General features: G+C 36.9%; 1 protein-coding gene across 1 annotated transcript in view; it reads right to left on the reverse strand.

Moving 5' to 3' along the window:
* The window catches only part of NELL1 (neural EGFL like 1), a 949,982-nt gene that overhangs the window by 685,399 nt on the left and 244,285 nt on the right, over nucleotides 1-20,298 (reverse strand). The window contains 2 exon segments of the mRNA XM_030918045.1: nucleotides 4,659-4,741; nucleotides 5,732-5,804. Of these exon segments, the coding sequence (XP_030773905.1) occupies nucleotides 4,659-4,741; nucleotides 5,732-5,804 (156 nt within the window).

The following is a 20,298-nucleotide window of genomic DNA, read 5'->3' on the forward strand; positions in this document are numbered from 1 at the left end:
AAATCATTTATTCTTAACTCTACACAATGAAAAATAGACAGCAGAGGCCTTTTTTTTTAATCGTCAGAGGTCAATGAACAGATCTAAGTATATTAGTCGTGTGGTGGATTGTTTCTTTTCTTCGAAATACATTTATTTGGCATTTGCTATATGAAAGGAAAAAAGAGACTTCTATTGTTAAACATTTAAGCTTAATTGAAAATTCATTATAGAATTCCTCAAAAGAATGAAAGTCTCACAATTAAAGATGTTACAAGCTTAAATGCCACTCCAAGTGTGGCTTGATTTGCATACATAGGTTTGTCAAATATTTAAACAGAAGTAATCAAGAAAGTCCCAGTCTTCAGTATCTCTTCTTTCTGAGCTTAAAGTCAGAATGGGATTACAGTGCAGTTGGGATCTGATAGCAGGACAGAGCCTGACCCTATCACAATGTTCCCAGGAGGTAGGTAGTTCCCACAATGTCAAAACCACATGAGAGAACCTTCAGAGTAAGCCAGGGGTGTGGCTGATGCTTGAAGATCACTAAGGGAAACGTTAGGAGGACAAAAAAGGGTTATTACTTGAGGTAGCAGCCCCATCGCTGCTCTGCCTTAAAAAAAGTATAATTTTGCCAAAATGCCAGAATTCCTCAACAGAGCTCTTATCTACCCTGACCTCTGTCCTGTATCAAGCAAGGGCACAGTCACTTGCCAGCATGCCTAACCCTAAAAGGAGAAAAGGAACAGTGAGCTCTCCTATACAGACCCTGGACTGATCTGGTATCTACATCTGTTTGGTTCTGACTTCGGCTACCAATTCCTATCCAGCTTGTACACAGAGCTTCCTCTCTGGAAGGGTTCCAGTTTTTCCACCTTGACCCAAGAGGAAGGACTTCCTGCTGTTTTCCAGGACTCTCAGACTAGGGTCTTGACAGCAATGTACAGGCTCTACCAGACTGTGATTTCAAGTCACTGGGTAAGATGTGCATTTTCTTAAAGACCATTTTCTCTAAGGAACCATCATCCCCCCATGGTTGTCTATATTTTCTAGGTTTAAGAGTACAAATAGCAGCAGCTACCACCTAATGAATGACACTTGTGTGCCATGCAACAAACCTCATTTACCTGGGCTCACAGAATCTTTACAAGAGCAGGAATAATTGTCACCATTTTACATATGGGGAAACAGATGTTGAAACAAGTCGAATAACTTATTCAAAGCTACAAATATCCAAGGAAATTATAAAATAGAGACTCAGAGTCGTTATCAGCCTGACTTTAAAGCCCATTCTCTATCTCCACTATGAATTATACGACTGTCTACTCATCCTAATCAGAACTGCTGGACAACTCAAATCAAACCTCCAAAAATTACCTCCAGCCCCATTAACCAAATTCTGCCACAATCGGCCTATTTAATTAAAAATAAAGACTGGGCCCAGATAAATTTAGTGCCATAGAATTCCTTTTGCATCTGGGAACCATATTCAACTTCAAGTCTGCCTGACATCTCCAGACTCCATCTCCTTCCATCTGCCAAAAGAGTGGGTTACATTTCTGCCTCCACCAAGATGGCAGACTACATACCCTGAAGGACTTCATCAACCGACCCAACTAAACTGCTGTATTCAATATATAAATTAAAACTTTTGAAAACTGCCACAGAGCTAATATAAAAGGAAGAAAGTCACAGAGTCCAAAACAAAGTGACTGCAGGGATCCCAGGAAATAAGTGAGCACCAAAGACAACAACATCCTGAAGATTTCTAATGAAAGGTGGAGCCCTTGAGTTTCCACCCTGATGGTTGCACAGGGTATAGGGGACAGAGTTGGGAAAAAGTATCTTCCCAAGATGGGTACCTTAAAGGAAGCCCCTATATAAAGATTTGGTACTAACATGTGATACCCTCAGTCTTAGAGTGAACAAAAAGAAGGAGGCTTGCACAAGGCAAAGAAAGAAAACTTTCATGTTTAGACCTTGGCACCAGCTAGAAGGAAAAAAAAAAAAAATCTTCCTTGAAAATCCTTAAAGAATACTTTCCTGAGACTTCACCTGGCCTATCCTAGGTACAGCAGTCTGATTCTGAGCAATCTGGTCTGAAAATACTTAAGTAGATAATGTCAAAGAATTTTCACATATTTCCAAGGAAAACAAGCAGCTCATAGCCAAAAGGGTGCATTAAGAGACCTTATTCTTTAAAAAATAATAAAATAATACGATAAAAAAGAGACCTTGCTCTTGCCATAACCTTCCTCTTTGAAAAGTTACTACAAGTTCTATGTTCATACATTTCATTCCCAACAGGTATGATCTGAAAACTTTAGTTCAGCTCAATAAAATGATCAAACATTCATTTCTCTTTTCCTCTCTTTTTATTTGCTCATTCTTAGTAGTATCTCCATCCTTCTGCCAGTGGATGGAGAGGGTTAGAAAGAGTAATATTACTCCCTATTTATATCTTTTATCTCTCTTTCTAACCCTCTCTTGTCAAACCATAAACTTTCTCAGTCATGATTCAACTTTCAGGATCTAACTACCTGAGTTCAGGTCCCAGCTCTGCATCTACTCTCTTAGGAAAAGTTATCAGACCTTCCTGGACCTCAGTCATCTCATCTGTAAAGCAGACTAATAAATTAAAGCAAGCTCAAAGGATTGTGGTAAAGATTAAAGTGACAGTGGATATAAAAGCTTAAGCATTATAACTAATACATAGTAAATGCTTGTATTACTGACTTTTCTGTTTCTTTTAGATCAACGGTTGACAAACTAAGGCCAGTGGACCAAATCTCGCCTGTTATTTATATTTGTATGTCCTGTAAGCTAAGAATGGTTTTTATAGTTTTCAAGAGTTATAATTTAAATGATTATACTTAAATGAACTAAATCTACACATAATACCCCTGATTTTGCCTCTTGGCTTGCAAGTCCCAAAATTCAGTAGCTGGTCCCTTACAGAAAAAGTTTGCCAACGCTTATTCTAGATGATCATAGATTTCAAATTACGTAGCAAAGATGGAAGTACTTAGTTTTCAAATTGTAATTCTATACACGGTTTGGAAGGAACAGACTTAAAAATCTGCCAAAGTCCCAAAGGGAGGTTTAGAAAGTGGATTAAACCATTTGCTGCTTGCAATTGCCCACAATTAAATATCTTCTGCCTCACAAATGCCCATTTTACATAATAATGTTTTGAGAATAGAGCTCAATGTGGCTCCTAGATGATGTGTGGCTAAAAAGAGAAAAATGGCCTTCTCTGCAATGGGAAAGAATAAGAAAGCAAATGACGTCCTCGAAGCTGGAGAACGAAGAACCACAATCACCTGAGACTGAGTGGCATGTTTCTTGTTCCAAAAATTTGGTAGCATGCTAAAATATAATTAACAGTATTGAGATCAAGCTGCTCCAGACAATATGAAATAAAAGCCTCTCTATGACATAAGCTGGGAAGACAAATAATCACCTGCGTTTCACATTCCCACTATACTCTGAAGTGAAAAGCTAATGCTTCGGATCTAAGCCTCAGTCTCAATCGTTTTCTCACAAAAATTATGCATCTCTCCTTTCCAGACAAAAAGGGGCTTGGCTTAGCCAAAAACCCAGTTTGAAATAGAAACATTGTCTTCAGCAGCACAATCCATGGGTCCAAAATACAGTCTTATCTCGCAAACACTTACCTACCCACCAATTTTTTTGCACATGCCATGGCTGATGGTAGGGAGCAGTCTTAGCCGCAGGTACAATAGGATTAATGTATCATTTTCACTGTTATTAAAATTCTTCCTTTGGCAGAGTATAATGTCTCTTAGGCCCAACCTAATTCTTTCTTCGCCCTAGGCTGGAACTCATGTCCACGACTGATTGGTATGATAACAACAGCATTAGCCACATTTTCTATTTTTTCAGTGTCTTTTTCAACAAGGCTCAAGGCTTTTCATTATGAATATACACTTTATGAATATATATTAAAGCACTTAGTTGTTGACACATTGGGCTCTGCCACTCAATATGAACATATCTAGGGTAGAAAGTATGTCTTGCTCACCATTGCCTCTTTGTGCCCAACACAGTGCCCAGCAAACAGCAGGTCCTCAAAAGATGCTTGTTAAGTGGATGATGGAATGGAGAAGAGGAAAAGGTGCAGAATTATAAAAACAAAGGTGTTGAAAGGCAAATTTGGCCTCCTTTGCTATTTAACTCAGAATCAGCCTTGAAATGAATTATACATTAAAAATGTAATGTAATGCCTTCCTTTGACAGTAATCTGTTCCTAACTATAGCTATTTTGCCCCTTCCGATTATGGGCAATTATTCTTACATCCAAAATGCATTAGCTTATAAGAGCAGTGGCTCTGACCATAGATCATCTTACAGTATTACTACTTTAACAGCCAATGGGCAAATTCCTTTTCCACTCCCATGGAATCTACAGTGATACATATTGACTCTTGCTTCCAAACATTTTTCAAGTAAACATTATGATACAGCTTAATAGCACCAAAGACAGGAATGGTTATGTTTACTATTGGTAGTCCTATTTTGAGTAAGAATAAAACATTTTTGTAGTAACATATAGCAGATGCCAAGGCTAAAAACGTTTGCATTATAACACATCACTCTGAATTCCAGAGAGGACAGAAAAAGAAATGAAACATCACAAGTGAAATTTAGATACCTACTTTTGCAGTCATCTTGGCCAAAAGCTCTTGTAAATCCATTATTCCTTGTACCAGGCTTAAGAAATCACTGCAGGTTGGGCAAGCTCGATAAAGAAAATATAAAATGTATATTTATATTGTGCTAATATAAGAAATAAAATTTTAAAACAGTAGATATGTGACTATGTAGAAGAGTTTTTTGGGTTTTTTTTGGTCAATATTGCTTTGAAATTTGAGTGAAATCACAGAGGATTTCAGGTCTGGATCTTTTCTTATTTTAATAAGCAAAAAGAAAGGAACAGGAAAAAGGCATTGTTAACTAAGAAAAAGGCAACATGACATTTTAAAGTTAAAATTAAATTCTCATTTTTACAGGGAGGTAACTGAAAAAATGTTAAGTATCATAGAAGAAGAAAAAGTAAACTCTCATCCAGGTCAAGAATCTTAATGAATAGTTTTTTAAAATATATATTAAACATATCTTTCTATATCCACCTATAAAATCTGCTAAAGTAACCCACTTCTTTTCAAATTTTAATTCAATAAATGATATGGGTTGGCTGCATCCCTACTCAAATCTCATCTTGAATTGTAACTCCCATAATTCCCACATGTGGGAGGGACCTGGTTAGAAATAATTGAATCATGAGGGCAGTTATTCCCATACTATTTTCATGGTAGTGAATAAGTCTCACAAGAGCTGATGGTTTTATAAGGGGTTTCCCCTTTCACTTGGCTCTCATTCCCTTTGCTGGCCACCATGTAAGATGTGACTTTGCTCCTGTTTTGCATTCCACCATGAGTGTGAGGCCTCCCCAGCCATGTGGAACTGTGAGTCAATTAAACCTCTTTCCTTTATAAACTACCCAGTCTCAGGTATGTCTTTATAAGCAGTGAGAAAACCGATTAATACAATAAATGATACATACTTTTTTAAAGACACAGAGTTATATAATGTAGATAATAAGTTCTCTTTCAGTATCCCCAGCACCTCAGAAGTCAACACTGTAAACAATTTGGGTCTATCTTTCCAGATGTGTTTCTCTGATATGATCAACAAGTTATATATCACAATGCTTTAAGTTGCTACTTACTGCGATTTAGATTTGGACACTGTGTTAAATATCCATTCGGCATAAAGATGATCTTCCCATCTTGGATGATCCCCTTGATAACAGAAGAGACAGGTGGCAATCAAGATTACAGTCACCAGCTCAAATGGCCCCTATGCAATCACATACTCTTGGCAGGTCAGATTATTTTTCAACAAAATTGATTCATTCAAAGGGTGAACTAGCCTTAGTACATACTGCACTACTCTAAGGCATCCTACTTTAGGAATCTTGAATTGGACATTTATGTGGAGAAAGCTACAATTAGTTACCACTAGTTAATGCCAATTATAGATTATACCACCAAAGATACATCAGTAAAAAGCATTGATTCAATAAAAATTCTCATTAATGCACTAATCATCCTGGAACATTAAATACTGCTGATTTACAGGATTTTTTTTAAAGTGGGAAGAAATATAAAAGAAACATATTAGCCTAAAATTTTTCTACTGATTCATTTAGCCAAGGAAATAAAATTAGACATTGGGAAAATTCCATAACAATCCTTGCTCCTCAACTAATCGAGTAACATGAGTCTTTGTTGATGAGTCTTAAGACAAGAGTAAAAGGTGGTCTATTAATTCTGCAATTCAGTCTGGAAGAATAGCTCAAATTTAAGAAAGTCATCAGGGCTGTCATCTCTCAATGAAAATATTGACTTGGCTTTTGAATTTTTCAAGTTGAATTTCAAGATTCTGTTGTTAGGGTTTTTTTCTGATTTGACGGCAGAGATATTACAGAACAGATGGAAGATGTAGAAGCTGGTTCAGAATATTGAGCCTAATCTATAAATAAAATACAGGCTTAAGATAGTGATATAAGTCTTTCAGAGGGAGTAACATTTAACGTTTATGTGCTCATCTTCTAAACAGCAGAAGGCAATCAGCAAATGCTGTTTTTGACTTATTATTTCAAGAAACAATATTAATTGGAAATATTAATAGAAAGAACAGGATCACAGCACCTCTTCCACAGAATTATATGTTTATTAACCTCTTCCTCTTCAAGGATGATGCAGTGTTTGTGATTACAAGAGAAGACAGCCTCACCATGGGGAAGAAGTTTCTGCCACTGTTCCTCAATATTAATTCATAATCTCTTGCAGAGGAATACCAGGGAGCAATTAATGGAGCACAATCTAAATGAATTAACTTCTCTCTGGGATGAAATTATTCAGTCTTTCAAAGCAAATTAACTCCTTTGAGAGGCTAGCACACCTTCAAGCATACGTGGCAATTTGAGACAAGCATGGATTAGAAGTCAGGGAACCTGGGTTCAAGTTCTGGATCTGTCTCTAGCTAACTGGGCAGACTTAGGCAATAAGTTAGCCACCTTCTATGAGCCCCAGTTGCTTTATCTGGAAAAGAAGTGCTAGATGAAAAAGCTAAAGATCCACCCAGCACTCATGTTCTAGGTCAATGAAACAGGCCTCCAAACTGAAACTGTCACATTTTAGGCATCTATGCTTTCATTACTTTTCAAATAATAATAGTAATAAAAGAATGTGAACAGACAAAACTATAGATTTCCATCTTACGGATTTCCTGGAACATGGAAAATTTCAGCACTAAAACAGAGGTTCCTAGGCAAACCAGGACAGCTGGCTACCCTAGGTGATGCAGAATTGGTGGAAGTATATTTAACAGAAAAGGATCGGATCCATACCTGTTCATCAGAAGACCCTAGATTATTTTTATTTTTATCATCATGGAAAAGGGTACTCAGAAACCTGGAGCACATATGTCATGGTGCTAAATACCTTTCCAAAAACAAACGGAAAACTCATTTTAAAATAATACCCCATCCCACTAATCCTAAAGCAAGAAAATACAGCACACAGCAGTTTTCCTTTTCCTTTTCAAGTGACTTTACTCATTTAGTGACATTATGAATTACAAATTGCCTGCCCTCATACCTTTCCTCTGTCTGCATCTCTCCTTACTTACCTGTCTTTCCACTTTTAATCTCTGGTAACTGTGTGTGTCTGTTATAGATCATTAGGTGAAGGTCAATGATGTTGACTTGAACAAAAAACAGAAATAAAAGCTGACAGCTTCCCAATGCTCATTAACACAAAAACCCAAAGCACTTGGTATTTTTTATGAGGAAAGGTCATAGAGGTGAGCCCACATACTGGCATGAAAATTGGTTCTTACCAAATGAATCAAGTTGGGAATGTTAATTTATTTGAATGGTTGTAAGTCAATGCTGGATTAAAAGAAAAGCGGTGATACCCTACAGATACCACTTATAATCTAAAGATGTCTGAGTGCATGTGTGTGTGTATGCATGTGACTACACAACATTTATGTATATCACAGCACCTTCCCCAGAATAAGAATCAGAAGATCTGGTATTAAATTGCTATATGGACAATTTACTGCCAGGACATTTGCTGATAAAAGCAGCATTTGCTAAGCATGCAGTTTTCTTCATAAAACTAGAAAAGGGATTTTATAATGTATAAAACTACAAAGGAGCTCAATCAGCCTTATTCCTCTCAAAAAAAAAAAAAAATATATATATATATATATATATATATATATATCATCTATGAGGATTTCCACAGATGAAAATGTGCCTTCAAGCACTACAACTTCCCCCAAAGGAGATAAGGCACAAAAAGACAAAATTTTTATTATTTCTCCTCATTGAACTCTAAATGTATCTACATTTAACTGAAAAATGCAACTCTAGCTGGGCCTGTATTAGTTGACCTATTTTGATCTCATTTTTTCAGACCTATGTTTTTTTTCATATTATTCATCTTGGCAGTGTTTCTCAAACTTCAAGTTCCTGAGAATCACCTTGAGTATCTGCTTAACATTTAGATTATTCTGTCAACCCAAAGGATCCTGTTTCAGTAGGATTGGAGTGGGCCCAGGAATCTTCATTTTTTAAAAAAAAAAAACCTCTTCCAGATGATTCTGATGAATGGTAAAAGGACCTCACTTTGAAAAATACTGCTCTATTGTCAACAATTTGCTTCTTTTGGAGCAAGAGGGTTTACTCATTAAAAGTTCACAATGGTTAAAATTATTGCATCCAACTCATATATAAATAGAGTAAAATCTCACTGATTTGGAACTGAATAAAACCCAACAGAATTACTAGATTATATTACAAACACCACGAACGCAAAGATAATAGATTTTCATCTTAGTATCCCCTGAAGTTCCTATTGTAGTAGATTTCACATAGTAAACACAATAAATATTTTAAAGCATCAAATTATTGAAAACTATGAATTATACAATATTGAACCACATAATTTTGAGCACAATTAGGATCTATGAAGATCATGTAGGGCATTCGTTTTTAATTTAGGGTATATATCAGAATTTTGGAAGAGGTTGAAAGAAGAGTCATGACTATTTTGAAAACTGTCTGAGGTCATTTTGATACTTCCCGTAAGAACTACTTATCTAGGACCAGATCACCTGGTCATATGACCTATGAGAAATTTAAGGCTTTGATACCCTAAGTAGCTTTTCTAAAGGATACCTTAATCCTAGGCTATATACTACAGGGCTACTAACTCTTGCAAACCAAAAATAAAGTTCTAAGGCCCCCAACCATCTGAATGAACCACCTCCTCTTGGCCAAGGGCATTCCAGAGTTAACACGGAAATCTAGTTTAGGCCATGATGGAAGAGGAGTTGAACATCCTTCATTATACCCCTCCAGCATTTACATCAACACAGACCTTAAGTCTAATGAGAAACATTTACATTATATTCTTCCTGAAGGCTGCTACTTAGAGGCTTCATCTGCATGATAAAACCTTCTTCTCCACAACCCCTTATCAGAACCCTGACATTCCTTACTACTGATAACGCTTTCAACCAACAGCCAAACAGAAAAATTTTAAATCTACCTATGACCTGGAAGCCCCCACCCTTCTAGTTGTCCCACCCTTCCAGATCAAACCAATGTAAATCTTACATGTATTGATGGATGTATTATGTCTCCCTAAGATGTATAAAGCAAGGTATACATGAGGACCACCCTGGGCACAGGTCCTCAGGACCTCCTGAGGTTGTGTCATGGGTGCATCCTTAACCTTGGCAAAATAAACTTTCTAAATTGATTGAGACTTGTTTATCATCAGCTAGAGACAGATCGAGACATTTTTGATTAACACTCTAAAATCAGTGCTGGGTCACTACAATATGGTATGCTGTAGGTAAAAAAAATAAATCATTTAAGGGAGCCCCTTAACATGAACTAACAACATATTGCTACAAAGAGGTCTTGTTATCAAAATGAGATTTTATCTTAATTGCCTTGATAGATACTAATCAAACATGCAAGACTAATTATTTGTATTAAATACTAATAATTTGCTAAGACAGTTTTCCAGTGCTAGAAAACAGAAGTCTTTCTAGGTAGCCAAATATTCCCCCTCGCCCCGCCCCCGTAATCTTATTTACACTATTAATTTGCTAACTGTTCCATTTTCTTATTGTTAGTGTAATGATGAACCTCAGCTGATCTGAGGCCCTAAATAAATCCCTAAGAAGCAGAGCCCAAAATTAATAAGCTTTTACTATTAGTACTGATGGAAGGCAGAAAAATAGATTTTTTTTTCCTTTTGTTTAATCCACCTGTTGCCACCCTGTACCTCCTGCTGTCAGCTCACCATGCACTGAAAAATAAATTTGCACCAGGTACATTGTATATTATGGATTTTTAATGTTTAGGGAACTAATGCCCATTATTTCCATTATTCCTAGAACGTTTCTCATTTTCCATTAAGAAATATAGAAAGATGCAATTAAAAAAATTAGAAAATTATTCAATTAGGTCCCTCCTGTGTATGGAATAACTAACATTAGGCAAGCTCTTCTAAACATGCAGAGCTTTCTGATACAAATGAAAGCAGCTTCACCACCAAACAAATGCTAATTCTTTTTTTAACGCTCTTATTTCCCTGCAGATCTCTGTTTACATTGAAGAAAATGGTTCTATTTTTTTGTATGCTAAAATACTGAAACAAATTGCTTTGAAAGAGAGAGGAAAAAGGGGTGGGAGAGTTTCCTGCTGGGCATGTAAATATATGGATGAAGATGTGTTCTGGTTATAAACTGGCAGGGACTCAAGCTTTGGAAACAGACTAACAAAAAGTAGGACCTGGGAAACTCCCAGAGAGGTTTTCAAAATGCAACCAATCATGTACTTCTGCCCTGAAGACGTTAATAAAATATTCCAGCATGCAAAACAGCCAAGAAAGACACTTGTCGACTTTCATTATGATCAATAAAAACTGTCAGCTCATTAGCATATCATTAGCTGTCCTGCTGTTTCCAAACTCTTAAGCACAGAAATATTAATCTTCAAATGTGTAAGATTCCCTAGTTCTGTGACTTTGACTTTCTGCATGAAAGGAAAAATAAGAATTAAAGATGGGAGGAATCCAATATAGCTTCTTTTTCAATGTGCCTATAAACATATGTTTACCATCTGTGGAATTATGGGAAGCAGCTGAGGTAAAAACAACAGCTGTGGAATTTTTAAAAAGTTGTAATCAATTTCACTTCCCAGTGACACCTCAGCTGTTAGAGGAGACAGTGATGTCCAGGTGAGGGAAAGGTTTCAGACCCAAGTTCACCAGACACAGACAGAGACAGAGAAACAAAGACAGGAGAGCCTTGGCCTCTGTGAAAGGCTTTGGAATGAAAAGTCTCCCTGAGGCCTCAACTCTTTAGAAACTGTCAGAACACTCAACCCCTGAAGCATCCTTATAACTTACTTCGGTTCACCTGGGCTCATTTTTTAATTTTTCACCCTCTGAAATTGTAACAGCATAATCAGCTTAGAATGCATCAAAGGGAAATTGAGTGGGTAGTCAATCATCTTGATAATGAAAATCTATGACAATCAGAAGATTCAGATAAGCCTATCACTACTGGCCAGCTTTTCTCAAATGGATGCTGTTTTGAAGTGAAGAAATTCCCAGCTTGTGTTCTGTGTCTCAGACAGGAATTACCTAATGCTAGAGGCTTATGTACCAGGCACCAAACAAGTGATTCCATCCTCTGCTATTTAATCAGCAGCACTTTTTTTGCACTGTCCACAAGGATCCACCAGGGTGCAGAAATTCGGTTTGACAAGTGAGGAGCTTTTGCTTTTACTTTGCCTATAAAGCAACATAATAATATTTAAAAATAGAGAATAATGTTATTTTAACCTGGAAGCACATCATAAGCAATTTTAGCTCTGGAGCAATTCAGCAGATGTGGTTGTTGAATCCATGAGGCAGCTTCCGCAAGATAAATATTAAAAGCCTGGAGCCATGCTGACTCTCACCCGAGAAGTGGCTGCCTCTTTTTCAGGGAGATTTTTGTAGTGTTGAATTGATCAAGAGGTAGTTTCCGTAATGAGACACTGATATATTTCCCCTACCCCAGCCATTTCTTCTCATAAAAGGATGGCCAGAAGCACTGCCTGGCAGCCAGGTTCTAAGGAGAAGATGAGTTTTAAAAGCTGTCCCATGGAAAGCATCTTTGTAATGAGCCATTCCATAAGGCCACTCCCCAACAAGAAGAACCGCCTCGCTCTCTAGGAAGATGGGCTATGTGAAATTGCCATCCCCTTTTGACGTTTCCACTGGGATCACCTATTCTTTGAAGCTGGAAACCCAGAAAAAGACACATTCTGTCTCCTGGTGGTACTTGGTGTAGTTAAATATCATGTCTTCCCTAATCAATACAGTGGCAACTGTGGAAACACAGGGTAAGTCCTTAATAAATATTTGTTGAATGAATAAGCAAATACTTTGAAATCATAAAGACCTGGTTCTAAATTCCATTTCCATCACTTCTGGGCGATACAAGGTTGGCAACTTCCTTAATCTCAGAGTCCAATTGCCTGACCTATACAATGGGGATAAAAATCACTAATTTAGTAGGATTTCTCTGATGGTGAAATGTAATTAACGGAGATAATATATGTAGGGCCAAAGTCTGAACATAGGAAGCATTCAATAACTGTTGGTTCTGTCCTCTATATTCCCATAACCCACCTCTGCAGCAAAATGATTGTCCAAGTCTCTGAATGCTCTTTGTGTTATCTGTCTGTACCAGGTATTTGAGCTCAAGCACAAAGTTCCTTATATCTACAGAGAATCATACACTCATCAAGCTGGAATAGATAATAGGAATAACTGTTTTCTCTCTCTTAATGACATCCTCCCAACTAAAGCAGACATTCCTAAAAGACAGGAAGAGTGCCTTCATTTCTACAGTATACAGTTACACATACAGAGAGCATTAAATGCCTAGAAATGCATTTTTATGTGCTTAAATACTAAAAAGGGATGGGGATATGTGCTGCACACGTACTATGTGCAAGTTGTTTTTAATACGTATTCTTATATAATCTGCATTACCTTCAGGAAAGACATCTCTGGACCTTTACAAATAAGAGATAGATTCATAACTGGTAAATTCATTAAGAGTATATTGTCTGCCAGTTATGTACCTGGTACTTCTAAGCATTTACTGAATGAGAAAAAGTTCTGACCCTGGTGAAGCTTACCATCTAGAAAGACCAATGATGAACAAATAAACAGTCACATAAACGATACTCAGAACCTGCTACATAATTTACAGAGTCTCTTGTTCAAAATTTACTAAACAATTGAAGAGGGCAACAGCAGGGCATTAAGCTAATCACAGGACCTTTCTAAGCACAGCCCCATGGGACTGCACAGGTTGAGGACCCATGAAGCCAGCCCTGCGTATACTTTCAAACTGTGGTGAGTGTGAGGAAGGAAATACAGATGTTTCCGTTGGAAAGTATGTGATAGAATGACTGCAAATTGATTCTCCATTTGTACTCACACATCTTGAACAGTGACTTTGTACACAGTCACATCAAGAGGAGGAGTCTGTTTCCCTACCCCTTAAGGCTGGGGCTGGTCTTGTGACTTGCTTTGACCAGTAAAGCACTGTGGAAGTGATGGTGTGCCAGTTCCCAGCCTAGGCCTCAAGGGCCTTGTGAGCATCTACCCTACCTTGAAACATTGCCAAGCACCACGGGAACAAGCCCAGACTGGTCTATTAGATAATGAAAGACACATGGTCCAGTTGCCAACACTGCCCCAGCCAGGAATTAATCACTATGTCACTGAGACTATCCCAAATAAGTCAGCCTTTGGCCAACTCCACCAGCCAGCTACAGGCATATGAGTAAATCTAGAGGGGATCAACCAAGACTGATCCTTATCAACACAATTTTTCAGCAGACCTGTGAGCTTATTGATATAAGCCCCTGAGTTTTGGGGGTTTGTTGTGCAGCAATAGCTAACTGATACATGCAGTAATGGTGAGGGACCTGCAAAGAGAGGATGCTCCAGGAAAATATCCTGCACATGTACTCTAGAACTTAAAATACAAATTATAATTAATCAAAAAAGAGAAGACAGCATTTCAAACAACCGAATGAAAACTGTCCTAGGCACAAGCAGGTGAAAAGGCCCTGTTGTGTTCAAGGAACTATAAAAAGAGTAGTGTGGCTGAGGCATGGTGGGCAGAAGAGAAAATGGCATGAGAGAAGGTTGCAGAGGACAGCAAGGACCAGACCTTACACTGATTTGACACACAACAGAGAGTCACTGAAAAAATTTAAGCAAGAGAGTAACTTCATTGGCTTCAAAAAGCAATGTAACACAAGTTCAACAGCTATAATAAGGAGGTATGTTCAGGATTCAAACTCAGATCTCCATCCCTTGAAACCAAGATTCTTCTTCCCGGCCCTGGAGTTCTTGTTCTGTTTCTGTCTAAAGCATGTCCCAGAACCAGCAGCATCAACATCACCTGGCAGCTTGTTAGACATGAGAAGATTTAGGTCCCAACCTAGGCTCACTGAATCAGACTTTGGAAACAGGACCAAGCTACCTGTTTTTTTTTTTATCTTGTTTTTTAAATTTTTACATTATAAACATTTTAAGTGCACAATTCAGTGGCATTAAATACATTCACAGTCTTATGCAACCATCACCATTATTAATCAAACTTTCCTATTGCCTCAAAAAAAAAAACTCTGTAACCATTAAGCAATAACTCCCATGACCCCCACCCCATGCCCTGTTAACCATTAATTTAATTTGTCTCAATAAATTTGTCTATTCTTGATACTTCATGTAAGTGGAATTATAGAATAGTTGTCCTTTTGTGTGTGGTTCCTTCACATAGCATATGTTTTTAGGGCTCATCCACATTGCAGTACATATCAGAACTTCATTCCTTTCTTATGGATGAATAATATCCCACTGGATACATACACCAAGTTTTCTTTATCCATTCATACATGGGTAGACATTTGGCTTCATTCCATCTTTTGGGTATTTTGAATAATGCTGCAGTGAACACTGACATACAAGTGTCTGTTTAAGTTCCTGTTTTCAATTCTCTTCTCTATAAACCAAGGAGAGGAATTGCTGGATTACATGGTAATTCTGTTTTTAAATTTTTGAGGAACAAAGAAACTGTTTTCTACAGCAGTTGCACGATTTTATTTTTTAATTTTTTTTAATTAAAATGTTTATTTTTATTTTACATTATATTTTTTAAATTTTACTTTAAGTTCTGGGATACATGTGCAGAATGTGCAGGTTTGTTACATAGGTATACATGTGCCATGGGGGCTTGATGCACCTATTGACCTGTCCTCTAAATTCCCTCCCCTTACCCCCAATCCCCAACAGGCCCCAGTGTGTGATGTGCCCCTCTCTGTGTCCATGTGTTCTCATTGTTCAACTCCCACTTATGAGTGAGAACATGTGGTGCTTGGTTTTTGCTTCCTGTGTTAGTTTGCTGAGGATGATGGCTTCCAGCTTCATCCATGTCCCTGCAAAGAACATGATTGTGTCCCTTTTTATCGCTGTGTATTACTCCCTGGTGTATATGTACCACATTTTCTTTATCAAATAGTGTATCATTGCTGGGAATTTGGGTTAGTTCCATGTCTGTGCTATCGTGAACAGTGCTGTAATAAACATACGTGTGCATGTGTCTTTTCAGTAGAATGATTTATATTCCTTTGGGTATATACCCAGTAATGGGATTGCTGGGGCAAATGGTTATTTCTGGTTTCAGATCTTTGAGGAATCACCATACTGTCTTCCACAATGGTTGAACTAAGTTACATTCCCACCAATAGTGTAAATATGTTCCTATTTCTCCACAGCCTCACCAGGATCTATTGTTTCTTGCCATTTTAACAATCTCCACTCTGACTGGCTTGAGATGGTATCTCATTGTCATTTTGATTTGCATTTCTCTGATGATCAGTGATGTTTAACTTTTTTTCATATGTTTTTTGGCCATGTAAATGTCTTATTTTGAGAAGTGTCTGTTCATCTCTTTTGCCCACTCTTTGATAAAGTTTTTTCTTGTAAATATGTTGAAGTTCCTTATAAATTCTGGATATTAGACCTTTGCCAGATAGGTAGATTGCAAAAATGTTCTCCCATTCTGTAGGATGCCTGTTCACTCTGATGATAGTTTCCTTCGCTGTGCAGAAGCTCTTTAGTTTAATTAGATCCCATTTGTCAATTTTGGCTTTTGTTGCAATTACTTTTGGCATTTTCATTAAGCTACATGATTATATATTTCCACCAGCAATATACAAGAGTTCCAAATTTTCCACAACCTCACCAACACTTATTTTCCCCTTATTTTCTACTAGAATGGGAATTCTATTTAAAAATTATAACCACTGAGGTATGCAATGACATATCATTGGAGGTTTAATTTGAATTTTCCTAATGACTAAAGATGTTCAGTATCTTTTCATGTGCTTATTGGCCATTTGTATATCTTCTTTGGATAAATGTGTATTCAGATCATTTGCCCATTTTTCAATCAGATTATTTGTCATTTTGTTCAGTTATAGGAGTACTTTATATACTCCGGACATTAAATTTTTATAAGACACACAATTTGAAAATATGTTCTTCCTTTTTTGGTTTTGTTTTCACATCCTTAATAATCTCTTTTGATGAAGAAATTTTTTTAAATTTTGAAATCCAATGTATCTATTTTTTTCTTTTGTTGGTCACGCTTTCTGTGACCAACAGAATCCATTGTGAAATGCAAGACCACAAAGATTTACCTCTACTTTTTAATTCTAAGATTTAATGCTTGTAGCTATTATATTTAGAATGCCAGTTGATTTTGAGATCATTTTTATATACAGTGTGAAGTAGGGGGTCCAACTTCTATACACAGACTCACAGCATCTGTGAGTACAGATAGTTTTACTTCTTTTCCAATTTGAATGCATTCTTGTCCATTTGCACTGGCTAGAAATTCCAGTACCGTGTTAAATAGCAGTAATGATGTCTTTGCCTTCTTCCTGATCTTAAAAGGAAAACTTTGAGTCTTTCACTATTTAGTATAATGCTAGCTCTGAGTTTTTTCATTAATGCCCTTTATCATGTTAAGAAAGTTCCCATATGTTGCTCATTTTCTGAATGTTTTTATCATGACAAGATATTGGATTTTGTCAGATGCATTTTCTGTGTCAATTGAGATGATCCTGTGGGGTTTTTTTTCCTTCATTCTATTAATGTGGCATATAATATTGATTGATTTTCCTATGTTAAACCACTCTCCTGGGATAAATCCCACTTGGGCATAGTGTATAATCCTTTTAATACACTGTTGGATTCAATTCCTTTATATTTTGTTGAGAAATGTTGCCTCTACATTCATAAGAGATATTAGTCTGTAATTTTCTTTGCTTATGATGTCCTTATCTGGCTTTGGTACTGTAGTAATTCTGACCTCATAGAATGAGTTAGGAAATGTATCTCCACTTTAATTTTTTGGAAGAGTTTGAGAAGGATTGATGTTTATTCTTCTTTAAATGTTTGTTGCAATTCACCAGTGAAGCCATCTGGTCCCAGACTTTACTTGGTTGAGAGATTTTTGTTACCAGTTCAAACACTTTACTTATTATAAGTCTCTTCAGATTTTCTAATTCTTCATGATCCAGTCTTCTTCATGATCCAGTCTTAGTAGGTTATGTGTTTCTAGGAATTTGTCAATTTCACCTAGGTTATCTAATTTGTTTTCATGTAATTATTCATAGTCTTCTATTTTAATCCTTTTAATTTCTGTGAGGTCAGTAGTAATGACCCTACTTTAAATATGACAACCAATTGCCTTCTGGTCTCCATGGTTTCTGATGATAAATTGGCTATTAATCTTATGAAGAAGTCCTTGTATTTGACAGTCATGTCTTGCTTTCTGCTCTCAAGATTCTCTTTGTGTTTGTCTTTTGATGGTTTCATCAAGTGTTTCTCAGTGTGGATACCTTTGAGTTTATCTTACAGTTTGCTAAACTTCTTGGATATATACATTCATATATTTCATCAAATATGAAAAGTTTTAACCATTATTGTTTCAAATTTTCTTTCTAGTACTTTCTCTCTGTTTTCTCCACCTGAGACACCCCTGGTGCATACATTAGTCTATTTGATAATGTCCTACAGATAGATCCCTCAGGCCTTGTTCATTTTTCTTTATTCATTTTTCTTTTTGCTTCACAGCCTTGTTAATTTCAATAATCTTATCTTTAAGTTCCATTACTCATTCTTCAGCCTGTTCACATCTTCTCTTGTATCCCTCTAGTAAGTGTTTTATTCCAGTTGTACTTCTCAGCTGCAGAATATCTGTTTGGTTCCTTTTTATAATTTATATCTCTTCATTGATATTCTCATTTTGTTTATACATCATTTTCCTGACATTTCTTTATCCATGTTTTCATTTAGCTCTTTAAGCACATTAAAGACAGTTATTTTAAAGTCTGTACAGTAAGCTCAATATCTGTGCTTCCTCAGGAATGGTTTTTATTCATTTATTTTGCTCCTTTGAACGACAATACTTTCCTCTTTCTTTCTTTGCCTGTGACTTTATTTGAACACCGAACATTTGGATATTATAACATATTAACACTGGAGAACAGATCCTCCCCTTTACTAGGGTTTGATGAGTTTTGTTTTTCTTTACTTTTGACTGTTGAATGCTATAGTAGTCCATTTCTTTAGTTGCTTACCAAACTATTTTTGCAGAGACTGTATTTCTAGTTATGTATAGTAACTGAAATCTCTGTTCCTAACCTTATGTTATAAAGTATTTGGGGCCAGGCAAGGTGGCTCACACCTGTATTCCCAATCCTCTGATAGGCTGTGGAAAGAGGATTGCTGGAGGCCAGGAGTTTGAGACCTGCCTGGGCAACATAGTGAGACCTTGTCTGTATGAAAAAAAAAAAAAAATTGAAAATTAGCCAGGCATGGTCACGTGTGCCTGTAGTCCTAGCTTCTTAGGAAGCTAAAACGGGATGATTACATGAGCTCAGGAGGTCAAGGCTGCAGTGAGCCATGATCATATCATTGCCCTCCAGCTTGGACAACAGAATGAGACCCTGTCTCAGAAGAAAAAAGAAAAGAAAAAAAAATGTTAAAAGAAAAAAAGTATTTTGACAGGGATTTCCTTGAATGTCAGCAGCCAAAAACGAGAGAGAGAGACTCCTCCAACCCTTGCAGATTATCTCTGTGCTGGGATCCTCCTTCAACACTTAGCCAGGCTTGCACTGATCCTGGGGATCAGCCCAAGATGAAAGCTTTGGGTGTTCTCAAGTCTTTTCTGGCCTTGCCTCTTGCCCTAGGCATGTGTATGGCTTTCTAAATTCCTTGAACACACAGGTGATTTTGAATGTCCTAATTGTCCAAAGAAACTCTCTTTCCAGCATTTTCTCTTTGCTTTACGTGATCTACTATATGTCTCAAACATACTCTTTGGCCACAGGCAGCCACATGGTGTTTGTTAGATTTGAAATATTTTCTTAAATTAATACATAATAATTGTATCTATGTATTGGGTACATTTGATAATTGGTACATGCATACAATATACAATGATCAAATCAGGATAATTGGGATATCTATCACTTCAAACATTAGTTATTTATTCATGTTGGGAACATTCCAAATCTTCTCTTGGAGCTATTTTGAAATATACAATAAATCAATGCCTGCCACTGTTTTCCAGCATTGAAGAGTTCTGAGTTAGGTGAGATGGAAACAAGTACCTTGTATCGGTTCTTCACATAGTCCAAGATAGTTAGAAAAGACATACAAAATAATTTGTGAATAAGGTCTGCTCTGCTCATTCCACAACCAGAGACTGTTGTCCTACATTAGGAACATGGGCTGAAATCTTTCAAGACTGCCACTGGGTTATAAATGGTATGGTGCAAAAGGCAAGTAAACATACCTCACAGCTTTCCTAGTCCTTTAAGGTTGCCTTTTTCTTGATTCAGCATTTACTCACTTGCTATAAACCTTTGACTATTTTCCCAAGTTCCAACAAAGTTGGTTCTGACAAATTTCTGCTTGTTTTTCAGTGTTTCTGTCGAGAAACAGTAGCTTGGGGTTTTCTACTCTAACATTTTGTTGACATCCAGCTACTTGTGTTTTAACAAGCCTTCCAGGATATTTGTATGCACTCTAAAGTTAGAAAACCACTAATCTAAAA

Source organism: Rhinopithecus roxellana, chromosome 15 (genome assembly GCF_007565055.1).
Source record: "Rhinopithecus roxellana isolate Shanxi Qingling chromosome 15, ASM756505v1, whole genome shotgun sequence".
NCBI lineage: Eukaryota > Metazoa > Chordata > Mammalia > Primates > Cercopithecidae > Rhinopithecus > Rhinopithecus roxellana.